The sequence below is a fragment of the Osmia lignaria genome, chromosome 13, assembly GCF_051020975.1.
Source record: "Osmia lignaria lignaria isolate PbOS001 chromosome 13, iyOsmLign1, whole genome shotgun sequence".
In the NCBI taxonomy this organism is placed as follows: Eukaryota; Metazoa; Arthropoda; class Insecta; order Hymenoptera; family Megachilidae; genus Osmia; species Osmia lignaria.
The window spans coordinates 1,054,714-1,066,940 of record NC_135044.1 but is presented as its reverse complement, the minus strand read 5'-3'; the positions used below and the strand labels follow the sequence as shown (position 1 = coordinate 1,066,940).

The window sequence follows — 12,227 nt, the reverse complement described above, 5'->3', positions numbered from 1 at the left end:
CTAGGCACCCCAGATGGGCACCAATGTGCCAAGGGTGGAGGGCTCCGGAATAATACAGATAAGGTCCCAGAGCCCAAGGCGAAGGCCATAGCGCCAGTGTCGGTCGCCGTGGGGTTTTAGTCAGTAGGAATCTGACACTCCCCCGCCGCCCTCCCCCAGGGGACCGTGGGGGGTCTTATGCAAGATTTCCCCACGTTAAAAAAAAAAAAAAAAAAAATTTACAGACACTAATTCGAGCAGAGGTAAGTAAATAAAGAAAGGTAAGTAGCCAGAGAACCAGTGCTTTGCAGAATTTTAACATTTCGTGAGGATGCAACATTGCTGCAAACGCGCGATCGCGGCCTCACGTTTCGCAACATTGTTGCGCTCGAAAGATCAAGTGCCTCACAACTCGCGAAAATTCTGTGAGGCAAGTGCTCGCCGCGTACCCAACAATGTTGCGATATCGCGACCGCGTTTTGCGATTTGTAACATTGCTGCGAACGCGCAATCGCGGCCTCACGTTTCGCAACATTGTTGCGCTCGAAAGATCAAGTGCCTCACAATTCGCGAAAATTCTGTGAGGCACGTGCTCGCCGCGTACCCAACAATGTTGCAAAACGTGAGGCCGCGATTACGCGTTCGCAACAATGTTGCGATTTCGCGGTCGCGTCTTGCGATTTGTAACATTGTTGCGAGCGCGCGATCGCGGCCTCGCGTTTCGCAACATTGTTGCGCTCGAAAGATCAAGTGCCTCACAATTCGCGAAAATTCTGTGAGGCAAGTGCTCGCCGCATGCCCAACAATGTTGCAAAACGTGAGGCCGCGATTACGCGTTCGCAGCAATGTTGCGATCTCACGAGACTTTACTTGCCTTCTCTTACCTTTACTTACCTTTACTTACCTTTACTTACCTTTATTTACCTTTACTTACGTTTACTTACCTTCACTTACCTTTACTTACCTTTACTTACCTTTGCTTACCTTTACTCGAACCAGTTATTATAATATATTTATTATAAAGATTGCAGGGATACAATAGTTATGGGGATACAGTGATTTAGTGGTGGTCTCCACAAAGCTCGTAAAAAGAATGAAGAAATAAATATCTGCGAAGGGGGGCCTTGATCCATAAAGAGGAGTAGGATAATAAATAGTTAGGAAGCGCGAGTCTTGGTCCATAATGAAGGATAAAATAATTAATAACTGAAAGGGGTGACTTTGGCCTATAAAGAGGAATAAAATTATATAAATAACTGGAAAAAGTGAAATAAAAGGGGTCCTCCGCCGAAGCCTAGAAGAGGGATGCAATAGTAATTGTTATTCCCCTTCGATGACCTTATTTAATAAGCAAAGAAAATGAATAAAGTAAATTAAATAAACTCCGGAAAGAAATTAGACAATTATTATACTGGTTGTGCCCTCTTCATACGGACCTGATTTCATCGAGGGATGATCTTTGCATTTGGGGTGTTAGGAACCCCTAAGCACCGGCAACACTCTTTGCATACCGACAATACGGCATCCGGGGTATCAGGGACCCCGATACATCTGTGGCGCTCTCTGCATACCGACCTGATATTATCTTGGGGTGTCAGAGACCCCAAAGCACAGGTGACGCTCTCTGCATACCGACAATACGGCATCCGGGGTATCAGGGACCCCGATACATCCGTGGCGCTCTCTGCATACCGACCTGATATTATCTTGGGGTGTCAGGGACCCCAAAGCACCGGCGACGCTCTCTGCATCCGCTAGCTCCCGATAGATGGCGTTAGTGTCCCTATTCCAAAATACTAATCGGTAAGTTGTTGAGTGGTTTGCGCCATTTGTGTACAGATGGCGCTGGATCGAATTTTAAATGTACCTCACTTATGGCGGTCTTTTTAAAATATAAGTTTGTAAATGCAAATTGAATAATTATTCGGTCTGCTGCTGATTTCACTTGATTTCTAAACGAACAGAACCAAGGGGAGACACAATTATGTTTTTTCAGTTGTTAGTGCTAGGTGTGGTAAAATAATCGAGTAGAATTTGGAAGATCTGAATCTTATTTGCATACAACTTTAACTTCCGAATACTTGTTAAAACAATAAGCAACAAACAGTTCAAGCATAACATGAATAACAAAATTATTGTATTGTTCAATTAACATTTATATAAATTAACAATTGTCATGAGTTATTGTAGTGCAGCTATCCGCACACCTTGTCAAATAACCTTGTTTCTTAAAAGAAGCCGCCAGAAATTATAATAACAATGTTTTATGTTTGTTAAACGCTATGATTGATTAAAACTACTGAATGAGTAAAATTATAGATCTTAAAATGTATTGTTTTCGTAATGTCCTTTAACCTACAATAGAATATGAGGTATATAAGATCGAAATTCTATGATATTTTATGTTCAAAGTGACAAAACGTAGAATTTCCCTAAGGAGCAATAATCTGGGCGAGATCCAATTCCAATTATAATGTTGTTGCATATAATATTCGGATTTCAAACGTAACTGGTAAAATAACACGTAATGCAATAATAGATGAAGAAAATTAAACGGTGGTGAAATAATCGATAAAGTTATTGGTTAGCATCGTTTCAAAATATTTATGACAATTTATTATATTCTTTAGGTAGCTAATAATTTTAACTACTGTTTCATATATATTACAAAACTTCTAAGATATATTTATTGATATTTATAGAGAAATTCTGTGAAGACAAAGGGTACGCAATGCATCATTTTAAAGATCTGATAGTAAACAAATGTCAGCATAACGCTACATAACAACATTTTAATTGCAATTTATATTAAAATGACTAATGCAATATTAATACATAATTACTACATGCAATTTTTTACATACTAATATTGCAAATAACTCAAATGATTATGAAGCGATAACGTATATTAAAATTCGTGAATCGTTCTGACAGAAGTAAGTATCGTTGTGCTTTGTATAATAACTTTTACATATCATATAATCCTTAACAATATTGATTATTATGTATTTAGGAATATAAAATATTTTATTCGGTCAAATCTTCTAACCATAACCTTCATCATTGGCATACGTGCGAATACATGCGTTATTAAATTAAAAATAACTATGGATTATTTGTTCCATAATTATAAAAGTGATGATCTATTGATTGCAGGGATTAATTGAAACAAGACTTCGTCACAATGCCGGGTAAAATAAAAGTAAAAGTATTAGCAGGACGCAATTTACCCGTAATGGATCGCTCAGGCGATACAACGGATGCATATGTAGAATTAAAATTTGGCAATATAACGTTCAAAACCGATGTATGCCGAAAATCCCTGAATCCTCAATGGAATTCAGAATGGTATAGGTTTGAGGTTGATGATTCTGAATTGCAAGATGAACCATTGCAGATTAGATTAATGGATCATGACACGTATTCTGCAAATGATGCGATAGGCAAAGTTTATATAAATTTAAATCCATTGTTGTTACCTGGAGTACCTCCTACTGTAAAAAACATTTGGACGTTAGAGGCAGCTATGAATACCAATACCGGTTCTCAGAGTGGTATGTGTCTGATCCCTGTAATACTTAAGGTTTAAATATTCTCAACAGTATCTTCTTGTAGGTTCAGTCATGACTGGATGGATACCAGTGTACGATACAATGCATGGTATTCGCGGAGAAGTTAACATTATTGTTAAAGTAGAATTGTTTTCAGATTTTAATAAATTCAGACAATCCTCGTGTGGAGTACAATTTTTTTATTGTAAGTAGGCAAAGCATTGCTCATTAAGTATTAGAAATCATATACATTATGTAGTACATTCAATGTTCTTCTTTTAGCACCAAATATACCTCACGGATATCATACTCAAAGTATTCATGGTTTTGTAGAAGAGCTAGTTGTAAGTGACGATCCAGAGTACAAGTGGATTGATAAAATAAGAACACCCAGAGCTTCCAATGAGGCCAGGCAAACTTTATTTTTTAAATTAAGCGGAGAAGTTCAAAGAAAAATTGGATTGAAAGCTTTGGATCTTGGTGGGAATGCTGTTATAGGGTAAATCATATGTCTGAACTTAGGCTTATTTAAGTTGCATTGTTTTAACGGCATATTTTCTTTGACAAGCAGGTACTTACAAAATTTCGATTTGGAAGGTGAATCCGGTATTGTAGCTCGGGGTATAGGTACAGCTGTTACTCTTGTGAAGCTACATGATACCTTAACTTTTTCATCTGACAATATTGAAGAGTAAGTATATGCAATAGTTTCATTTATAATGTGTTTAAACTAATTTCTCATGGGCAAGTTCTGCATTATTGTGTTCTAAACCATTATACCCTAAAACTTTGATATTCAACAAAGTGCTTTTCAGTGTAATAATAATGATAATGCTAAAAACATCGTATTACAGTGTTCTGTGTTGTGAATTATGATGCTGATTACTTATTGAACTATTGAAATTTCTTTTACCGCATAGTTTTGGTAGAAATAAACAATGTTGTATGATGCTTGTTATTAACTAAATGCATGTACAAATGCTGTAGGTATTATTTTTTTTACAAAAGTTTGTGAATTCTTTTTTATTGTAGAAGCAGTTATGTTTCTTTTTATCTTATGAGAAACATTTTGATCTTATTTTTAAAATAGAGAGATACTAACACTAATCGAAGAAGTTATGATGCACTAATATGTTTATTATTTTGGGATAGTTCAAAGTCTGATGCGTTTATGTACAAATGCAAATGAATATTTTTCTATCGTGTAATGTTCCATTTGCAGTTCATCACTGGTATATGTTCAAGTGCATTGAGTCGCATTTCGACTTCTATGTATTGGGTGTCCTATTTCCTTAAAACTTTTATAAAAAGGAAAAGTATTTCAATATAATTTTTGTATCTTCGTATTTTGCTTACACGTTCGTAACTATTTGGTTTGATTAAAGGAAATTAGTGTTAAAGCCTTTGCCAGTGCAGTAACAGAAACTACAAAATTGATTGCTGCGGTAATGTTTTACAAATTTCTAATCGACGTATCATTTTTCTAGGACACCCGGTATATAGAAGCTAGATCGAGGTCTGATGCGCGTGCATTAAAACCAGGACGAAGTGTGTAGAGAATGGAGCACTACGATTTACTGGAAGTAACTACATAGGTACGCTACACGCGCATCCAACTTTGATCATTAATTATACGAGATATAATAATCAATTAAAGAATCTTTTATAAAACATTTCATTAAAGTTAGTTAATTATTTTTTTTATTTCTTGGATTTAAAATTTAAAGAAAAACTATACTTTTATTGTTCAAACTTTGTTACATAAACTAATTAGGTCCTTTTCTTTTTATCCACCCGCATGTGTCTATATAGGGCATACTTTTCACAACACAAAGCACAAAAGGAATGTACAGGACTGAATGAGAGTATGTCATTATATTCCGTCTCTCCTGCGAACATCCCTGATCCTCATATCATGAATACGCGAGTCACCCGCAAGAAACACAACTTACCATATCGTATAAGGGCATTAAGAAGTCCTAAACGAATTGTAAGAGTGACAAAATACTCATGCTATGAATTGAAAGGCAGAAAGAACATGGAATCGTCATCAGAAGCAAGTAGTTTAAAGACAGCTTCCGTTTCTTATCCGGCTTTAACTGAATCAGTCGTCCAGGATGCATCTATTAGAATGATGCTGGCTCTGGAAGATGAAAGAGGAGAAAGTAGTAAAAAAATATTGAATGTTCGCATGAGAAAGTTAAAGAGATTGTTCAGTTCGAGCGATACAGATGCTAAAAGTAGTAATCCTCTTTTAAATACTTCAGCTAGATCTTCTATAGTGAGTACATATAATCCATATAAAGAGAAATTATTGAAAAATGATAAAGCTAAGACGGGAGTAGCTGCGCTTTTGATAAAAACAATACATAGTGTACCTTTGGAGAATGTTAAAGAAGACAATGAAACATCAACGACACCTACTAATAATATAAAGGAACATGAAAATCAGATGAAAGTAGATACTGGTACAAGTAAAATTGTCAAGTCAGAAGTAAAAGTAAAGGAAGAACATGATTCTTCATTTGAAGAAAATACATCTACTTCTAATAATCTGTCAGATGATTCTTCACTTGATAGTACTAGTTACAATATTTTAAATGATACAAAGTTTTCGACCGATGAAGAATTAGAAGCAAGTAACGTATTAACGAAGAAGCTTACTAGAACTAATAGTTTTCCTCAAATGAGAGCAAAATCGCTAAAAATTAGATTGCAAAATACAGACAGCGACACGTGCCCTCTTCACGAAAGCAGTACACCTACACTGTTTAAATGTTTATCCATGAATCAAATATCATATGATTCAGAATTTTCTATGAATTCACGAATAAAGAAAAACGAACATGTAGGAACAATGACTGCAAATGATGTTGTATCCGAGTCCATTGCAGATTCATCAGAATTGAATAAATACATAAATAACAAACCTTTGCAATGCCAACAAAATATACACAGTTCACAAGATTCCAATTTTCCATTGGCGACGAGTACTCCGGAGGAAATTCGTCCTCCCTTTTTTCTAGAAACTCAATCTAAATTTATTATTCATCCTACCGATTCTGAGAAATGCGATACATCTAAAGAATACACCGTAATCACTATACCAGAAAACGATGAAAATTATATACTCGATAATACTGAATATGATACTTCTACCGATTTGAATAATACCAAACACAGTGATTTATTGTATGCTGATGATTCTGAAGTATCTGTCTCAGCATATTCTCTATTACAAAGTGCAAGTGATACTGAAAGTAGAGATAAGAAGATAATGTTTAAAAAGATAGATGAAGAAGTAGACAATGAAAAGTTGGAGGAACAAAATATAAGTTTATCAACACAATCACTCCCATCTTTAAAACAATTTCAAGTATCTACTGTAGAGTCCAGTGCAAAAGAAGACATGAACAGTAGAGTCACTATAGAATCAAAAACTTCATCTAGTGCTGAAAGTTTAATACAGTCGTCGAGCAATGAAATATACGATGTAGCACACCAGAATAGACAACGTCGCATGTTAGATTTAATTAACATAATTGATACAAAGATGATGGTACAACCAGAACATTTAAACCATAACAGTGGTGGTCGATTTAGAATGAAGAAACGAGACAAAATATATAAGAATTTTAATCCTGAGGACTTAAGGAAAACTTTATACAATCAGTTTTTAAGAAAACATATTCGGAATTATAAACAAGCAGAAGTTATGCACTCGTACCAGTTTCCTTTAAACGAATCTGTACCAACATCAATTACACCTGATTCCTCTTCCTGTAACTCCTCTCTAGAGAATATAATCATTCAACCACATTTATGCAGAACTGAGTCGTATCATTTAAACGAAGGCTTTTTCACCAAAAGATCTACAGCTGATTTAAAGTTTCATGAAATTGCTGCCAGAGAATTAACTGCAGATACTCCTAGCAGCGATTCACTTAAAAATAATAGCGGTATAATAGAAATGAAACAACTAAAGCCAAATGATACTAACATTTCAATCTCACCTACATCTGTAGATCATGCGGTACATAATAGTCATAGCATTTGTAATATAGAAGACGTATCGAGTCATAACGAGTCTACTAATATTACTAACACTGCTAACTCGTGTGTGTCCTATCCTTCTCCCAATCATAGGCAACAGGACGAGGCATCTTTGAGTCCATCTTACCCACTTCCGGCTGTTCCTTCTATGGTCTCAAAAATATGTCAGTTACCAACAACTAAGGCACAACCTACTGTATCATTGCATCGGAGATCCAGTGATTCTGATTTGAGCATTACTCCAAAAGGTGAGTTCTTTTAGCTGTAAATTAATTAATCAATTTTATTATTATAATGAAGAATACAGTTAGAGTTATGATTGGTGATGGTTCAGGACATAAGTAATTGGGTTTATTGTCTTTTTACATAATACAATAAATGCATTATCTTTATGATTGCATTGACCTTCAGGTAATTCATTGTGGGCCAAAACCTAAATTACAGGATGCCTCATAAAGTGACTTATATCCAGCAAAGAAGGAATTCCTGAAACAAAAATAGCATAATTCATGATGATTCCAGGTGGTTATAGGTAATCACTTTTTTAATTTATGTATTAAAAGTTTTATATACTTACAACATTGTATCATCTCATTTTTTACATAAATTATTGAAAGAACCTGTGTATTGCGCTATTCTGAAATATGTATCACTTTCTTGGATAAGGAATCACTTTATGAGACATTCTTTTGTTTGCACATGTGTCTCTACTATTTTTGTTTTAATACAAAATTCTGTTTGTGTATTAATTTTTTCTTCTTGAAACAACTAAAAAATAGAAATATATGCTGTAGGTAATTCTTTTGGCACAAATGATAAATCAATGACTGGATTATTAAAAACATCAACTGCTGTTATAAGAACTATGAATCAGGATGCATTTGAAATGTTAGAATATCCATTTATCACAATGCAACAGTATCCACCTGGATTTATTCTTCATATTGGTAAGCACCACAGTTTGTTAACCATTTGATTTTGTTATTTCTTCGAAATACATATAGTCATAAAATGTGTACCTTGAGACAGGTGGCCTTGTAAGTTCAAGGTCAGTGAAGCTTCTAGAAAGGATTAGCAATTTGGAAGAACCTGAGAGTCGTGATTCCTGGTGGAAAGAGGTCAGAATGGAAGTTAGATCACATGCAAGAGCATTAGCATGTAATGTCGTTATTGGATACAGAGAAGAAACTAGTATTTGGTAAGAATCAAAGGATTTATATGTACTTAATAAATTTATATTTTCTTTATTACTCATTTGTTTCCAGTGATGATGTCTGTGTACTGAATGCTTATGGCACTGCAGCAGTAATCAATTTTCACAATCCCAGTCAGGATTCAGACAATGTTTTTGTCAGCAGCAAAGGACAGTTAGGTTCAGGTACAAATTCTGCGGAGACAGAAAAAGCTCAACAAAAATCGGTACCTATAAAAGTAGAAAAAAGTGATACCGATACGTCCGTGCATACTTCAGCGAATCAAACTATCAAAGTAAGGCATATATCAGAGAGTAAAGATCACGAGGTTCACTTTTACAGTAAATGTAGTTTGTGCCATCTGGCATATAACGAGGCAAGTGTACCGTTTCGCGTGAACGTTTCAAAGTGTTCTGTTTGTAAGCGTGCCAGAGTACCGGATGTGATGTTTACGACTATAGAATTACCGGATAATCTATCGACAACCGGAAGAGGATGTATCATACAAGCTACCGCGTGTAAAGCCAAGAAAGATCTTAGAGGAGAACTGAATGCCAAAGAGATTTCAGACTGCTTGCCATTCCTGGAATACGAATTGCACAGTTTACTTTTAAACAAGCTGAAAGTGAAAGGAATGAACGCGATATTTGGTTTGAAGTTACAAGTCTCTGTTGGAGAACGACTGATAATTGGCATGGCTGTAGGTACTGCCGTTTTTGTAACCGCATTACCTACACCGTCCATTCCGCAGATCGCATCTGGAAATTCTTGGCATAAAGAGGAACAGTTAGCAGAGATCCAGAAGACTTTGGTGGAGACTGTTAAACAGAACAGAGAGTTTTATCGACTTAAACCAGCTGTAGTAAGTGCACTATCCGATTGTCTTTAAATCATTGAAATGTTGCTAAGTAATTTCTTCGTTATAGGACGTTGAAAATGGACGAGTTACAACATCCGACACCGATGAATCGGACGATGAATTGCCTGATTTAGACTTTAGCGTAGGTCCAAGAGATACGTGTGTATTAGAAGTAGACGACATCGAGGATATGGATAGAATTTCCTTACTGATGGACGATCGACCACCTGAAGATTTTCATGTAGTAAATACTCAAACAATTCCTGGTCTAGACGAATTGGAGATTGTAAGAAATTTACAGATGTTCACTCAAATCTCAAGAACAAAAATTCCTGCTGGACAATTTGCATCTATGCCTTCAAAGTATTTCACCAAGTTACTACAGGTACATCTTCTTCGCTTCAACTCTAAATTCTTACATAATGAAAGTCGTTTTTTTAATTAGATACTGAGGTCATGTTTGTTGATCTTTCATTCTAGTCAGTATACTTTAAGTTAAGAAGAATGATTCCCTGTGCACTATGTGATATGCAATTTAAATTGGCACTACCCGAACCAGATGAGATACAGTTTACAGTAATCGGTATGGCTCTTGGGTTAGGAGATCCTGTAAAAATGAACAAACTGAAAAAGAAACCAATGAGCCACTCTGTGAGCAAAGATCAAGTTAAAAAATCAGGTAAGATAATTAAATTATTTCCTGATCCTTGAAATACTTATAACACTTTATATTTTCAGATGACAGTGATATGATATTTAATATTGACGTAGATCATACCGAAATTTCGTCAGACAATGCATCCAGTAATAATTTCTCTTCTGGTTTAATTAATACGCCATCACTGAAATTGCGAACGCGATCGCCTTTGCGTTCAAAACATCAAACAATATACAAACATAAACATGTATGTATAAATTAAGTATGAAGTATTATTGTACACAGAATACAATATTGATTTTTTACAGGTGCCTTTAAAGGGAAGATACGGCGTGGACATAACACCTTTGTCTTATTTACCTGGTGGTCGTATCGAGAGGTATCTAGGAAATTTAAACTTCTTCTTCATTCGTGAGAGCACATCTATCAGAGAAGTTCGTATCCTCAGATACAGCTGACAACAGAAGTAATTAGAATGAAATTAATTAAATCAATTGTATATTATAGAATGGTGGTTTAAGTGGGTTTACGCACAGTTTCGTAATGGAAGTATTAGCAATTGTTCGCGCACATATAACAGCATTGGGAGGAAATGCAATGGTAGCATTTTTCATGACTAAATGTGTGCTTCTTCACAGTCCTCACAAAAACCAAGTATGCTTCAATGATTCAATAGAGTTTTAAATTTATTATTGTATTGTAATTTATATGGATTGTACTTTATAGGGTCAGTGTCTGATCAATGTCGGTGGAGATGTGGTATCCGTGTCTTATTTTACGGATGAGAAACAAGGTGGAGCTTCAAATTGCTGACCCCAACCTCCACATTCTGCGCCTCCATAGCTACAATTACACTCCGAGAAGCAACGGCGAAAATTTGACTTCTCACTGATCGACGAAGCTTGTTAATCGTTTTGGATGGATCGTATTTCATTACCCTGTGATAGATTAGGGCTTGTAAATAATCGAGTTTCTAGTTTATAAATATTGTAATTCTTTTAAGCCGTGAAACCTTGATCAAAATAGAAATGCTTATGTAATGGTATAATAATTGTGTTATAAAACGCACATAATTCTAGGGACACATATCGAGGATTCTAAAGCTGCTTTGACGATTAGGTGCCTTCAGAATTGTACATAAAGTTTGCGAACGATTTTTCAATTTGTTTCTTGTTGTTGCTAGCAAACTGTATGATTCGGGCATCTGAAAGGAGTTTAATTTTTCGTTCGATCAAAAAGAAAGTAGATGTTTTGTTAAAGTGTAATATTGAGTTTGGATAATTACTGTAGAGTGTTCTCACGAATCGAGCATAGTTTGTCGATTTTAAAGAAGAAGGTATAAGCATGATAATTGATGTTAATGTGAATGGATGTTAGCCTCCTTTGGAATATGGTAAAAATCGGTGTTGATGATGTGTGAAAATATTCAAGAAACTGGAATTGTTTGTGATTCTGTAGATAATAGAGTGACGAAAAATCATGCAAGCAATCTCCATGGAAAATGGAAAAATAATTTAAATTTTGCAATTTATATCCTTGTAAGATCGTTGAATCTGTTTTCTTTTCTTTATAGAATACGATTAGATAAAGTACGGCTCACAAAGTACCTTGTACAATTGAATTATTATGCGTGCACGTGCAATCCTTTACACTCAATTGCTGTTTCCAAATAGTCACTCTTGTTTATCTTTACGATCTAACAATTATTGTACAAACATTAAATCACACGATGAATGTGCATTGTAAAATCAATTTGCATTTTTATTTTTACACAATCATCAATTTTCTCTCTGTCATAACGTGAACAAATAAAATCATAAACAAATCATGTAGGTGTAATTTTCTGTTTAAAAACAAAAACGTTCCATTTGTTGATAGGATACAATTTTTTTAATCAATAATTTTTATTATATATCATTTAGAATTTCTCATTT

General features: G+C 35.0%; 1 protein-coding gene across 7 annotated transcripts; it reads left to right on the top strand.

Moving 5' to 3' along the window:
- The first annotated feature begins 1,957 nt into the window (after positions 1-1,957).
- Positions 1,958-12,101, top strand: LOC117601925 (C2 domain-containing protein 5). Of its 7 annotated transcripts, XM_076691520.1 has the most exons (17): positions 1,961-2,308; positions 2,392-2,562; positions 2,682-2,915; positions 3,136-3,533; positions 3,595-3,735; positions 3,813-4,029; positions 4,102-4,221; positions 5,343-7,831; positions 8,378-8,530; positions 8,613-8,781; positions 8,849-9,638; positions 9,703-10,020; positions 10,116-10,314; positions 10,374-10,540; positions 10,602-10,727; positions 10,801-10,947; positions 11,020-12,101. In XM_076691520.1, exons 4-17 carry the CDS (start codon positions 3,164-3,166, stop codon positions 11,104-11,106), a joined length of 5,493 nt encoding a protein of 1,830 aa, XP_076547635.1. In that variant the 5' UTR covers positions 1,961-2,308; positions 2,392-2,562; positions 2,682-2,915; positions 3,136-3,163; the 3' UTR covers positions 11,107-12,101. The 7 variants fall into 7 exon arrangements, with proteins under 7 accessions (XP_034175186.2, XP_076547635.1, XP_034175183.2 ...); XM_034319292.2 differs by having other exon boundaries at positions 1,961-2,562; positions 2,682-2,703; XM_034319293.2 differs by having other exon boundaries at positions 1,961-2,609; positions 2,682-2,703.
- Positions 12,102-12,227: the final 126 nt, after the last annotated feature.

Coding starts and splice junctions, on each gene's coding strand:
- LOC117601925 (XM_076691520.1), top strand. CDS start 3,164: ATGCCGGGTAAAATAAAAGTAAAAGTATTAGCAGGACGCAATTTACCC. Junction 4,030..4,101: donor GGTGGGAATGCTGTTATAGG/GTAAATCATATG, acceptor TTTGACAAGCAG/GTACTTACAAAATTTCGATT. Junction 10,315..10,373: donor AGATCAAGTTAAAAAATCAG/GTAAGATAATTA, acceptor TTATATTTTCAG/ATGACAGTGATATGATATTT.